The sequence below is a fragment of the Artemia franciscana genome, chromosome 3, assembly GCF_032884065.1.
Source record: "Artemia franciscana chromosome 3, ASM3288406v1, whole genome shotgun sequence".
NCBI lineage: Eukaryota > Metazoa > Arthropoda > Branchiopoda > Anostraca > Artemiidae > Artemia > Artemia franciscana.
The window spans coordinates 32,991,156-33,006,407 of NC_088865.1; the positions used below are offsets into that span (position 1 = coordinate 32,991,156).

Sequence of the window (15,252 nt, forward strand, 5' to 3'; positions counted from 1 at the left end):
TGATACAAATTTTTAACGATCCGCACGCAAATTATATGCTCTGATTTTGATCAATAATCCTTTCAAGATTACCGAAAAGCAGTCGCAGTTAAAAGTGGGCATAATCGCAAGTAGTTATAGTCAAATGAATGGTCGCAGCTGCTATAGAAGTTGCAGCAGTAAGGGTCCTGAAAGTTTCGAGTTAAAACCCTTAGCTGTTCCTAAATTATTACACATACACCTTTCTTATAAACCATTTGCACACAGTGTCCTTTGATTTAGTTAAAAATGCCCTTTAGCATTCACTAAAATATGAAATTAATACCCATACTCTTTTGGAACAAAACTAGGTTGAAACATCCCCCCCCCTTTTCTCAATGAAAAATCTTGCGTGTAAACAATCGAAAATTCCGTAGTTTTTTAAATTGCCAAGTAATTTGCCTCAAAATAAGCGTATTCTTTATTGTCAATATTTTATAATTTATCCTTACTTTTTTATCTCTAAAAAATTATTTCTCATATTTTATTCCTCTACTATTTTATTTCATCAACGCTCCGCTCTTTATGCTAAAGTTTTTTACTGTTTTAAAAAGTAGAGTTGAGAGAAAGAGTCAAACTTTAGCGTAAAGAGCGGGGCGTTGATGAAGAAGCAGCCCCTTTCATATACGAAGTAATTTTTGTTCGTTTTAAGTTTTAATGTCGCTCCTTACTTTAAGTTGAAAAAACTTGTTTTTTTTATTTAATCAAAATATAACCGCTCCTTTTTTTCTACAGTAAGATCTCTTCTGCATAGCTAATTTTCGGTAATCATACCGTCCAGCCTTAAAGGGTGCCATTAAAACTGTACTGTCTTTAAAATAAAGGCTGTCCAAAGCTTCAAGATTAAAGGTTTCAAAAAACTCAATAGAATTAAAAGTATTTCTTTTACAATCTGTCAACAATGAAAGGACTCCTTTTTTATTTGAATTTACTTTAAAATCTTTGGTTCAAATGTTCTGAAAAGCAACCGCCAAATGAAATATTTGTACTATTGGCATGCTTTATTTGCTACACTGTATAACGATCTAAGAAATCAAACAGTTCGTGGTAACGAACTGTAGTAAGGAGCGACCCGGCTCAATAGTAACCGAAACTCTAGAAAATGGAATTTTAATATCAGTACTTACATCAAAAGAGTCGCATTTTAATGCTGATTTTAAATACACAAGTTTCATCAAGATCAGTTATACCCATCAAAGCTTACGAGCCTGAGAAAATTTGCCTCAGTCTAGAAAATAGGGGGGAAAACCCCCTAGAAGTCATACAATCTTAACTAAAATCACACCATCAGATTCAGCGTATCAGAGAACCTTATTGCAGAAGTTTCAAGCTCCTATCTACAAAAATGTGGAATTCCGCATTTTTTGCCAGAAGACAGATCACAGATGCGTGTTTATTTGTTTTGTTTTTTTTCCCAGGGGTGATCGTATCGACTGAGTGGTCCTAGAATCTTGCGAGAGGGCTCATTCTAACGGAAATTAAAAGTTCTAGTGCCCTTTTTAAGTGACCAAAAAATTGGAGGGCACCTAGGCCCCCTCCCACGCTCATTTTTTCCCCAAATGTCGCCAGATCAAAATTCTGAGATAATCATTTTATTCACCATAGTCAAAAAACCTAACAACTATGTCTTTAGGGACGACTTACTCCCCCGCAGTCCCCGTGGGAGGGGCTGCAAGCTGAAAACTTTGGCCTGTGTTTACATATAGTAATGGTTACTGGGAAGTGTACAGACGTTTTCAGGGGGATTTTTTGGTTTAGGGGGAGAGTTGAAGGGGGTGGGGTTACGTGGGAGGATATTTCCATTCAGAGACTTCTCATGGTAAATGAGAATTTCAATGAAGGGGGCGCAGGATTCTCTAGCTTTACTTGAAAAAAAACAATGAAAAAATAAATATGAAAAGTTTTTTCTACTGAAAGTAAGGAGCAGCATTAAAACTTAAAATGAACAAAAATTATTACGCATATGAGGGGTTTACCTCCTCGTCATACCTCACTCTTTCCGCTAAAATATTTTTAGTAATTTCAACTATTTATTCTACGGCCTTTGTGATTCAGAGGTCATTCTTAAGGCAGGACGGACTCGCAAAGAATCTTCCTATACCTCCCATGTTAAACATTTGGAGTTTGCCTGACGTTCCTGAATTAGTGATTTTGGCGGTTTTTATGTCAATAGAAGTAAAAAAAATCTGGTGAATATTTTGGCCTAATCAAATCTTAAAGCCGACAATTATTTTTTTTATGATTCCAAAATAATTATAAAACCTGTTTCGGGTTTGCATTCTAGATTGCTATGCTTGACATTGTTGTTGAGGAGTATCAAAAAATAGAGCAAAAATTTTCTATTCATCAATCAGAAACTTATTTCTATAATATATACCTCCTGGCTGCAGTCCCTTCAAATACTTTACATATTTGTGTTCCGAAATCAAAATTTCCCCTCAAAAGGTTAGATTGAGCTGTAATCGTAGCATCTAAGAATGCAAAAATTACACCAAGGGGCTAACCACTCGGATTGTTCAGGAGCGATTCAGTCAAGCATTAATTAGTTGTAACCTGTTTAAACAGAGTCTAGAGAAGAAGTAAGGTGCAGACACCAAACTGCCGGTCAATGAATATATAAGAAAATTGTATTGTATAAATAATTAAGGATAAGCTGCGTCTAATCCTAGAGATAAATTGAACACAGCACAAGGGCCGAATAAGAAGCAAATGTTTTATTTTAAAAAGAATGATCTATCGTTTTGGTTATTATTTTACCATTAAAATAAATTCAGGACAAATTTATGTATTGTAGTATAATTACAATTTTGCATAATCTTCGTACTGAAATAAGAATTAAAGATATATAAAACAAGCTAATTAATAACTAATGTGAACGAAACAAAATATCCCCAGAATATTTAAATTTGTTATAGCAAGACCCGAGTCTTGCTGTAGAACTACCAAAGCAAACTACAAAAGCAGTCAATGACCAGTCTCAAGTCCAAGGCCTTTCCAAGAAACAATTCAACCCCTTAGTAAGTAAACCCCGATAAAAATGGTCACAACCCTAATAAATTTTTTATATAGTTCTTGTTATTGACCACAGTAACATGGAAAAAAAAGAAATATGCGAGGGCTCAATTTGCCAAATGTGCATGCCCATCGTGAAAAGTTGAAACTAAATTATCGGGCTAGAGGCAGACCGCGTTTACCAAAATATTTGTTAGAAGGCTTAACGGATGCTTCGGTTCACGACGAATCAAGTTCTGAAGAAATTGGAACAAATTCCCCTTTTGGGTTGAAAGTTATCACTTCTGGAAGAAATTTGGGGTCAGACCTTCTAAAAGGCTCACGCTGGATTGTGGATCTACCTTACCTTTTTGAGAATTATGAAAAGCTCGTGATTCGCCACATGTAAGTTTTTTCTTTGTCTTTCATTTTACGTCATTGATTTACTGCATATCAAAATTATTAGGATGGGGAATTATTCTGGGTTGTAATTAATACAACTTGTACCTTAGTAATTCTTGATAATTGTCGTTTCTGCTATAGGGAAAGAATGTTTGATAACTTTTAAAGATATTTTCATCCCAAAACAACAAAACGCTCCGACGGTATCTGCTTAGGTTGGTTTAATTTCACTATTGTTGGTTTTACCAACAATTTAAAGCTTATATAGAATAATCGGCAGTTGTTTCGCTATTTCTTTAGCAATCTCATCTTCGTACTCAAGTTTTGGCTCTTCTCTTGTCATATTTCACGGGTTATCTATCACATTATTTTCAAACTACAGTTTAGACAAGATAAGATTTATTTCTACAAAACGGCTATCACAAGCACAAAAGGGCCAAATTCACACTTTAGTGTCAATAAAAAAATTAAAAAAATGGTGAATGCCAATCAGTAACAAATATCAAACCAGTTTAAACTCATAAAATTGCAATCAGTAAAAAAGTCAAACCATAAAAAGTCGTAAATTAAAACCGGGTAAACAAATTTAAACAAAATGACAATTTAGTTTGCCTTGCAAGCATTGTAAAGTTTGCAGTTGCAAAATAAGCATTAAAACTACAAGTTAAAAGTAGAGTGATAAGAGGGGAGGGTTAGTAATTTAAAATTTCAACTATGTGAAGGATGAGCGTTCTTCTATATCTTTTAGTGGAAACTCTTATTGGGGCAAGAAGGGGGATTTTTGTTGAATTAGAAAGTGGGGCAGTGGTGAATACAGGGGGGCACCCTCCCCCTGACATAGTAGTAGATTTGTGGTTGGGACCGCTTGCTCTGGTTCTTTTTGGGACGAAAATTATTTTTCTTTTATTTGGTTTTTTAATAGTCGAGTTTTTAGTAAGTTTTTAATTATTAAGGCTGTTTCTTTTTTACAACAAGTTTGAAACAAGGTTTCAGTTACTTTTTGCAGTCTCTATTAGATTTTTATTGATGACACATGTCCCCAAAAAGTATTTAATTAAATTTAAGTTTATCAAGGGAATCTGTCCGTATTACCACAAATGCCAACTGGGAGGCAAAAATCTTCAATCGTGAGAAGGGGAGATTTCAAATTCTGACTTAATCCGCTGCTAATAGCAACATTAAGAAAGCATCATATTTCTATTTCTTTGTTCTATTTTTCTTGCTACACCATAAAACGTACTATTATTTAATGTTTAATCAACAATTAGTTCCAAAGAATGTATAATACTAAAATATGGTACTATTTTTTTTTTTTTTTTTTGACAATACAAAGTTTAACTAACTCGCTATAATCGCCAGAAGTGCAAATGCTAAAAATTATGCAGAGAAGATTAAATATATTATTTTTTTGTAGAGGGTGAACAACCTTTTAATTGTTTTTATGGTGTGGTGGTTCTTATAAACTTATCTTTTTGTATCAATATTTCTAATTGACTTTAATTTCAATAGAACTCATCAGATTTTATATTAAATTAAAGTCCATGTCTACTACCTACCTACGACTTAGAAATTGTTGCAGTTCCCTTTAAATTGCTGGTATTCTTTGTCCACAATTTTATCGGAGTACTAATAAGGAAATTTGTACTCTCATTTCCTTAAGGGTGACTAGATTTCCTCTCCGAAGAAGGGAAATGTAAGGCCTTTTACCCTGTTGGAAAATAATTCTTAGACATGTTTTTTGAACTGCCTCTATTCTGTCCCACAATTCATTGGACATGCCAGAATGGCAAACAGAGAAACAGAAAAAAAAATGTATTCTTAATCCAAAAACGATGAAAAAAAACAAGTTTTTTTTAACTGAAAGTAAGGACCGACATTAAAACTTAAAACAAGCAGAAATTACTCTGTATATTAAAAGGGTTTTTCCCTTGTCAACGCCCCGCTCCTTACGCTAAAGTTTTTTACTGTTTTAAAAAGAAACTTGAGAAAAAGAGTCAAACTTTAGCGTAAAGAGCAAGGTGTTGAGGAAGGAAAAGCCCCTTTCATATACGGAGTAATTTCTGTTCGTTAATGTCGCTCCTTACTTTCAGTTTAAAAAACTTCTTTTTTTCATTTTATTTCCAACATAAAGCGAACTTGCCAGTAGAGTTAATTTCAAACAGTTCGTGGTAACGAACTGTAGTAACGAAAGTAAAACAGTTCAAAATAGAGATGATACCTTTTTATTGACAGTGAAATATAAAATTATTTAACTGGATATTTAGAACACATATACAGTGTTCATCATCAGCAGTAAAATTTTTACTGCTGATGATGAACACTGTATATGTGTTCGAAATATCCAGTTAAATAATTTTATATTTCACTGTCAATAAAAAGGTGTCATCCCTATTTTGAACTGTTTTACTTTCGTCATGGAAAGGCAGTGTGGTCTTCGAAGTTATGAACTGTAGTAAGGAGCGACCCGGCTCAATAGTAACCAAAACTCTAAAAAACAGAATTTTGATATCAAGAGTTACATCTCAAGAATCGCACTCTTATGCTGATTTTAAATATGTGAGTCTCATCATCAAGTTTAGTCTTACCCATCAAAAGTTACGAGCCTGAGAAAATTTACCTTATTTTAGAAAATGGGGGAACCCCCCTCAAAGTCATTTAATCTTAAAGAAAATAACACCATCAGATTCAGCGTATCAGAGAACCTTATTGTACAAGTTTCAAGCTCCTATCTACAAGAATGTAGAATTTTGTATATTTTGCCAAAACACAAATCCCAGATACGTGTTTATTTTATTTTTCTTTCCAAGGGTGATTGTATCGACCCAGTGTTCTTTATATACGTAATAGATACCTGCAAATATAGAAGTTAGTTAGGTAAGCTAATTTGTAAGTTACGTATATCTTTACTAATGAAAACCATCGTAAAAAGCTAAAAGCTCTAGTTGCCTTTTTAAGTAACAAAAAATTGGAGAGCAGCTGGGCCTCCTTCCCCGCTCATTTTTCTCAAAATCGTTCGATCAAAACTATGAGAAAGCCGTTTAGCGAAAAAAATAAAAATGCAAATTTCGTTTTAATTATTCATCTGCGGAGAGCCGAAATCAAAACATGGAGTAACTAAAAAACGTTCAGAAATTAAATAAAAAAACGAATTTTTTTAAATGAAAGGATGGAGTAACATTAAAACTTAAAACAAACAGAAATTACCTCGTATATGAAAGGGGCTGTTCCCTCCTCAACGCCCCGCTCTTTACGCTAAGTTTTTTACAGTATTAAAAAGTAGAGTTGAGAGAAAGAGTCAAACTTTAGGGTAAAGAGCGGGGCGTTGAGGAGGAAACAGCCTCTTTCATATACGAGATAATAACTGTTCGGTCTAAGTTTCAATGTTGCTCCTTACGTTCATTTAAAAAACTTGTTTTTTATTTAATCATTAAAAAGTACGGATAAAGGTTCTGAAAGAATGTCTGCAAAGGCTTTAAAGGATTTGAGAAACAAACGAGCTAATTTGATCCTCCTAACTCATAAAAGCATATTAGTATTTTTAATCGTACTAATAAGAACTGTGTGGATTACTCGAATAAAAATGTAAATGATAGTTGAGATGCAACTGAATTTGGGGCACGGATTTTTACTTTGAATTTGATTTTAGGGAGTCAAGTGAGACTTGATTTTTCTTGGAATTCGGTTAGGAATTTTCCTTGGAATTTGGTAAATCGACACGGGTCGATTTAGAGGGCATTTCCTGTCATGCCCCAAAGGATTTTGTAAAGTTTTGAAATACTTGGCTTTCCTGATTGGTAGTTTCAGGACAGTTTTTGGCTTGGTTACATACATAAATAAAATTGGGTGGTTTAATCTGACAATGAAATACAACAAACTTTCGGTTAGATCGTATAATTTCCACTTCTCGCCCATTTCTAACTGTATTTTATATTTTATTTCATATTTTAATTACCCTACATCGCTCACTACTCTACATACTACCTATCCTTTTTGAAGCTATAGCACTTTCCTTTCTACCAAAACAATAAAATCGCTGCTTTACTATTTTACTTCCTCACAACCAATTAGCATTTTATTTACAGGTGCCAAGACATCAATTTGGTTTCAAATATAATGTTTTCTAAAGAATATAGAGCTGGATTGCGCACAAGACTCGTCTTCAAATGCGAATCATGTCATGAGGAAGCCACAATTCACACAGAAAAGCCCCTTGCTCCTCGAAGGCTTAAAAAAACAGACTCAACGAAAACCGTAGTCAAAAAACGGAAAAGGACTGATTTTGATAGTGTGAATACTATCAGAAAGAAACACAAAACAGAAACAGGAACAGTAAGTGTCAACAAAGAGGTAGTGGTTTGTGCAATAAATGGTGGAATGACTCACGCCCAGGTTCAAGAACTTTTCTCTACCATTGGAATAAATACCCCGTCTAAAAAAGTCTTTACGAAATTTGAGAAAGAAATTTGTGTAGAATTGGAAAAAGTTCTCTATGACTATCTTATCGAAAATGGGAAAACCGAGCGAAGGATGACACTAGAAGCAGGTGAGAAAACTCACCCAAATGGAGCTGTAGAGACATGTGTTATAGCTGATGGAAGCTGGTGTACACAAAGTTACGGGAATAGGTATCGCGCACTCTCAGGCTGTGGAGTGGTGATAGGTTTCTATTCGAAGAAATTCGTAAATCTAGGAATTAGGAACAAATATTGCTGTACTTGCGTGAAATACAGGCATCAAGTAAATAGATCTGTTCCTGAACATACATTTTTCATGAACTGGCAGGGGCCTTGTACAGGTATGGAGTAAGATATATTAGTTGACGCATTCCGAATATCAACATCCATGCACAATCTAAGATATGCCCAATTTGTTGCCGACGGTGATTCGAGTACCCATTCTGAAATTATAGCAAGGGTACCCTATGGCAGAAATGTAGAAAAAATTGAGTGTGCTAATCATGCGTGCAAATGCTTGAAAAACAGACTATATAAGAAGCAGCATGAAAATGCTGAATACAGAAGATTTCTTAGTGCCGCAATAATAAAGAAAATGTGTGATTTTTTCAGAAATGCAATTGCATGTGCCACCACAAAGAAGAAAAGCGTGAAGGATCTCACCATTGCGCTGAAGGCAATTCCTCTGCATTTTTTCCGTGGTGACCATAGATTTTGTCCTACACGCTGCTCGTTCTCCGGGAAAGTTCTACAGGTCAATCCTGAAGACACCCCTAGCAACATCTTTCTCAGCCATGTTTATTCTGCCTTTGATACGCTGACCAGAAGGGCTCGTCTACTGACAGGAAATAACACGAGCAACCTGGCAGAATATTTTATGAGCATAGTTGCAAGGCTTATAGGTGGCAAAAACATCATGGTTAGCCAAAGTGCGCGATATACCACCCGTGTTAAAGCAGTAGGAATCCGATTTACGAAAGGTCACTCAGCTCGCCTTGAAATATTTCGAAGAACTGTAGGATTTACACCAAGTAGGCAGTTGAAAAAACTTGCACAGCAGCGGGCCATGACTACTGCTCGACATAAAAAAGTGTCTCCTAGAAAGCGCCTTTTCACTAATACTTCCAAAAACTCTCTTCAAAAGAAATCAGGGAGCCAATCGGAGCAGACAAAAACTACGGCGCGAACGCAACCGCTCCGGATCTTGATTGCAGTGCGCTCGAAATTGCAAAACAGATTTTTTGACCCGTCTCCAATGTACTGCAACGGAAATCCTCAGTATCGAAAAAGTCACTAGGCTTCGGAAAAATTCTATCGATAATAACTGGATAGAATACAGAAAAAACAGAATTACCGCTTCCGTAGCTGGTGCTGTTTGTAAAAGGCGGTTGAAGACTGTGGGTTCATTAGTTCGGCAGCTGCTGTATCCCAGAAACCGCCAAACAAAGGCAATGGAGCATGGTCAGATGTATGAGCCTGTAGCTATTGCAGCTTTTGCAAAGAAAACGGGTTGCATTGTGAACTCTGCTGGGCTTTTCATTCACAAGGAAAATGGATTTCTAGGGGCCAATCCGGACGGGATAGCAATTTTTCCTTCGGGTGAGAAGGCTCTTTTGGAGTTTAAGCGCCCTTTGACGGCAAAAGGGCTTATATTGGAAGAGTGGATAGCGCTTAAAAAAATACATGTCTTGAAAAGAAAGTTAATAGTGAAAAAAAGCTGGAAAGAACACATGACTACTATTACCAAATTCAAATAGAATTGGAATGCTGTGATATTGATTTTGTATACTTTGTAATATTTTTAGGGGAAGAGGAATTATATAATGAAAAGATTGGTCGTGACCGAGAATTCTGGTTTAACAAAATGCTGCCAAATCTAAAAAAATTTTATTTTGAGGCACTGTTACCAGAAATTGTCGACGGAAGGTTGCCAAGAAGTATGGAGATACGAGAACCGTTTATATAAATCCAACTGTGCTAGTTATGGGTAGTTATCATGTGTCATTACAGTCTTATCCGAATACAAATTCAGATATACAAATACTCAAGCAACAATCGAACTTTAGAATATTTTTTAATGAACCCGTATGGATAAGCTAAATAAATAAAAAACAAGTTTTTTTTAACTGAAAATAAGGAGTGACATCAAAACTTAAACGATCAGAAATCACTTCGTATATGAAAGGGGCTGCTCCCTCCTCAACGCCCCGCTCTTTATTGGGTTAAGAAACCTATTAATTTTCTTTAGGTTAACTGTTACCAGAAATTGTCGACGGAAGGTTTCCAAGAAGTATGGAGATATGAGAACCGTTTATATAAATCCAACTGTGCTAGGTATAGGTAGTTGTCATGTGCCATTACAGTCTTATTCGAATACAAATACAGATTTACAAATACACAAGGAACACTCGAGCTTTAGAATTTTTTTTAATGAACACGTATGGATAAATTAAATATAAAAAAAGTTTTTTTTTAACTGAAAGCGACATTAAACTTAAACGAACAGAAGTTACTTCGTATATGAAAGGGGCTGCTCTCTCCGCAACGCCCCGCTCTTTACGCTAAAGTTTTTTTACTGTTTTAAAAAGTAGAGTTGAGAGAAAGAGCCTACTTTAGCGTAAAGAGCGGGGCGTTGAGGAGGGAGCAGCCTTTTCATATAATAAGTAATTTATATTCGTTTTAAGTTTCAATGTTGCTCCTTGCTTTCAGTTAAAAACATGTCTTTTCTTATTTAATTTCTGAACGTTTTTGAACTAATGCATGTTTGATTTTGGCTCTCCACAGATGAATAATTAAAACGAAATTTCATATTTATATGGCTTTCTCATAGTTTTGATCGAATCACTTTGAGAAAAAAGGAGCAGGGGAGGAGGCTTAGTTGCCCTCCAATGTTTTGGTTACTTAAAAAGGCAACTAGAACTTTTAATTTTTTACGAACGTTTTTGCTAGTAAAAGATATACGTAACTTACGAGTTAGCTTACGTAACGAACTTCTGTATTCTGTTAGTTTTAAATTTTAATGCTGCTCCTTACTTTCAGTTGAAAAAACTGTTTCATATTTATTTTTGTATTGTTCTATTTTGAAATAAGGCTAGAAAATCCTGCGCTCCCTTCATGGAAATTTTCTTCCCCCGTGACAAATTCCTCCATGGAAAGTTCCCTCAACATAATCCCCTGTTCTCAACCCCTCCCCCAGCCAAAAATCCTCCTGAAAACGTCTGTCCATTTCCCAATAGCCATTACTATATAAACACTGATCAAAGTTTGTAGCTTGTAGCCCCTTCCACGGGGATTCTGGTGGAGTAAGTCGTCCCCAAAGACACAGTTATAAGGTTTTTCGACTATGCTGAATAAAATGGCTATCTTAGGATTTTAATCGGGTGACTGTGGGAAAATAATTAGCGTGGGAGGGGGCCTAGGTGCCCTCCATTTTTTTAGATCACTTAAAAAGGGTACTATATACTTCATTTTTTATATATAATTCCCTTATATATAGCTTCATTTCTGTTGGAATGAGCCCGCTCGCAACATTCTAAGACAACTGGTTCAATATGATCACCCCTGGAATCCATATTTTTCCAGATAGAAGCTTAAAACTTCCATGGTAGGGTTCCCTGATAGGCTGAATCGGATGGGTGTAATTTTGGTTTTATTACTTTTAGCGAGTGTTTCCCTCTATTTTCTAGAATAAGGCAATTTTTCTTAGACTCGTAATTTTAGATAGGTAAAACTGATATATTTAAAGTCAGCATTAAAATGCGATTTTGTTCATGTAGCTATTGGTATCAAAAATCGGTTTTTTAGAGTTTTGGTTACTATCGAGCCGGGTCGCTCCTTAGTACAATTCGTTACCACGAACTGTTTGATAAAATGAAATAAATTGGTCACTTCGCTGCGAGCAATTATTTAAATTATATTTTTCTAAATAGGTCTGCATGAAGTAAAAACCCGAAAATATGTACTTTTTATTTGTAATTTCCACAATTTTATACCGCGTCCTGGCAAATAATGATGACCAGACCACAGGCACACACGCAGGCGAAGGATTCACCCACCTTAAATTTGTATAATGCTTAATTTTCTCAGCGAAATGTTTAATTTTCCTGTGTTTTCCTGGTATTTCTTTGGTAAGAGTTGAACCCCCCTCCTCCCCAAAAAAAATCTCGAATAATTATTTATCTTCTTTTCCAAATAAATATTCCTATTTACTTGTCGAATTACGAAGAATGACAATACAATAATCGTAATTTTCAGTGAGAAACCCCTTGAGTTTAATGACGGCAGTGTAATCTGATAACCTTGAGTGTTTGTCGATTTGCCGCGATTGAAAACGAACTGAACATAGAATATAATTTCTGGACGTTCGCCCGGCCTTAAGGAATTGGGACACAACCTAAGCTTTAGTGTAAAGAGCGAGGTATCGACGAGGGTTGAACCCCCTCATATACGCAATAAAAACATACGAATATAGAAGTTCGTTACGTAAGTTAATTCATAACTTACGTATATTTTTTACCAATGAAAACGTTTGTAACAAATTAAAAGTTCTAGTTGCTTTTTTCAGTAATCAAAAACTTGGAGGGCAACTAGGCCTCCTCCTTCGCTTCTTTTTTCTCAAAATCTTCCGATTAATTGCAATTAATTAATATGCAAATTTTGTTTTAATTATTTATGTGCGGAGAGCCAAGATCAAAACATTCATTAATTCAACAACGTTCAGAAATTAAATAAAAAAACAAGTTTTTTTTTTAGCTGAAAGTAAGGAGCGACATTAAAACTTAAAACGAACAGAAATTACTTCGTATATGAAAGGGGCTGCTTCCTCATCAACGCCCCGCTCTTTACGCTAAAGTTTTTTACTGTTTTAAAAAGCAGAGTTAAGAGAAAGAGTCAAACTTTAGCGTAAAGAGCGAGGCATTGATGAGGAAGCAGCCCCTTTCATATACGAAGTAATTTCTGTTCGTTTTAAGTTTGAATGTCGCTCCTTACTTTCAGCTAAAAAAAACTTCTTTTTTTTTTTATTTAATTAGCGTAAAGAATGAAAAGAGTGATAGAAAGCGTAAAGAATGAAAGAGTGATGAAAGAGTGAAAAGAGTAAAGAATGATTACTAAACTTCTATTAATAATGTTCGAAGTATATTCCTTTAAAAAGAAATTTTAATGAATCTGTTACCACAAAATGTGTATTTTAAGACCAATATTCCCACATTTTTTTTTATAGTTAATGGTTTTTTTACATGCCTTTTAGAGACCTTGCGAGGATCCCTAGGAAAACTGCCTACCGTCATATCACTCTCAACAATAGGTAAAAGCTTTAGTGATTGAATAACTAAAAAAGAATAGGCCTATAGATGAAAAACTAAAAAGGACTAATCAACCAATAAATTAAATTTTAAGTTAGTTTGTTTGAAGCTTAAATGAATATTTATAGATAATTTTTTTTTCGGAACTCTTATCAGGAATATGACTGTCTTCTCACCGATTGAAGTCCATGATAATTATTGAGTTCGTAAAGCTCATTCCAAGCGTTTAATTGATTATAATAACTTGTCAATCCCTTCTCAATATAAGAGGTCATATCCTTCAGGTATACTGTCTAAAAGAATGTTACACATAAAGCTATAGTAGTACAAGAGTCTTTAGATTCCTTAAAGTCACGGTGCTCCAGTGTATAGTCGTTTTCTCTCCACGTGTATGACCTTCCTGACCCTTCCTGTTTGATAGCTACTAGGCTAACCTGTTATGGCTGAAAGCGGTCAGACGAGACAGACCCAATTTTTTACAGATTGTGTGATCAATTTAGACATTAAAGCTGTTGAACTTTCGTTAGTTGAATATAAATTATCAGTCGAAAAATGACCTTATTACGGTAGTTGCGGAGGCGTCCGCTGGAATTCTTTCGCTTAACCAAGAAGAAAAGTCTAAAAACCGGGTTTTCCATCAAGTGCTATATTTTTTCCCAAATATTACAAATACCAAAGAGAGTGGGTTTACTAGATAGAATTTTGCTAGAGCTCATACCATATGAGCTCTTGGCTCAACCGACCTCGTCACAAGTCCCATATGAGCTCTTAGCTCTTGTTTTTTGTTTTATTCACCTGCTGCCGATTTCAGTTTACTCCAGGAAAGTAATTAGGGTTTGACCTCATTAGTTCTTACAGGAAACCAGTTGGATAGATGAATATTTTATTACATTTTGGAAATTTGCATAAAATTTTTGCTTTGGGCCAAATAAATTGGCTCTTCAGTTTTCCTGGAGCTAAAACTAAGAAAATGTGAGCCGAGGTGGGGTTTTATAGTCTTTATCAAAGATGACTATTTTAACGTGTTCTGGCAAGCTTTTGTTGCTTTATGCCGTTTTTTGCTTTGAACGGATAGTTCTCCATAAGTAGGCAGCCTGCTTACAAATACACAAGCAGCACTCAAGCTTTAGAACTTTTTTTTATGGACGCTGCAAGCAATTATTTAAATTTTATTTGTGTAAATAGGTCTGACTGAAGTAAAAACCCTAAAACATGTACTTTTTATTTGTAATTTCCACAAGTTTTTACCACACCCTGGCAAATAATGATGACCAGGCCACAGGCACGCACGCAGGGGAGGGATTCGCCCCCCCAAACTTTGCAAAATACTTGATTTGCCCTGCGAAATGTTTAATTTCCCCGTGTTTTCCTGGTATTTCTTGTGTAATAGTTGAACCCTCCCCCACCCCCAAAAAAATCTCCTCAAATAATAATCTCTCTAATTTTCTCCTCGAATAATAGTTCTTTTGCAAATAAATCTTCCTATTTAATTACCAAATTACGAAGAATAACAATGCAATAATCGTAATTTTGAGTGAGAAACCCCTTGAGTTCAACCTTCTCATATTTGTTTAGTGAAGCGACGAAGAAAACTGTTAACTTTGTCTTTGACTGATTTGCCACATCTGAAAAAGAATTGACTAGGGAGTAAAATGTCTGGACTTCGACAAGGCCTTTATTCTAATGAAAGAAATATCATACAAATATTTAAGAATTGCTACAACGTAAGGGTTATCTCCGCTCTTCAACAGCTTTTTTAATACTTGCGCTTGAATTACTGAATCAAAGGCCGATGATGTTTTTACGCTGCATATAAATAGGGACAAACCCAAACTTTCCGCATTAGCCATAACTCTTTTAAGAGCCCTGTGAGCAAAAGCACAACCCAAATTCCGATGGAAAATCAAACTGACGGTAATCTAGCGAGTACTTGGATACTATTTCTGAAAGTATGAGACGTTCGAACACTTTACTCAACTCGTTTACATTTTTACTCACTCGTAACTCACTCGTTTACATTTTTACTTTTTTCAGTATATTAGTAACTATAGGCTACCAGTATGAAAACACTGTTTTTTTTTTAT

General features: G+C 35.2%; 1 protein-coding gene across 2 annotated transcripts in view; it reads right to left on the reverse strand.

The window, feature by feature from the left end:
* Positions 1-13,503, reverse strand: part of LOC136025184 (cyclic AMP-responsive element-binding protein 3-like protein 2) — a 60,443-nt gene extending 46,940 nt beyond the window's left edge. Inside the window, exon 1 of one of the 2 annotated variants that reach the window (XM_065700976.1) lies at positions 13,345-13,503. In XM_065700976.1, the coding sequence (XP_065557048.1) occupies positions 13,345-13,443 (99 nt within the window). In that variant the 5' untranslated portion in view covers positions 13,444-13,503. The remainder of the gene's footprint in view (positions 1-13,344) is intronic. The other variant, XM_065700969.1, reaches the window with a different exon arrangement.
* Between the last annotated feature and the right edge of the window lie 1,749 nt (positions 13,504-15,252).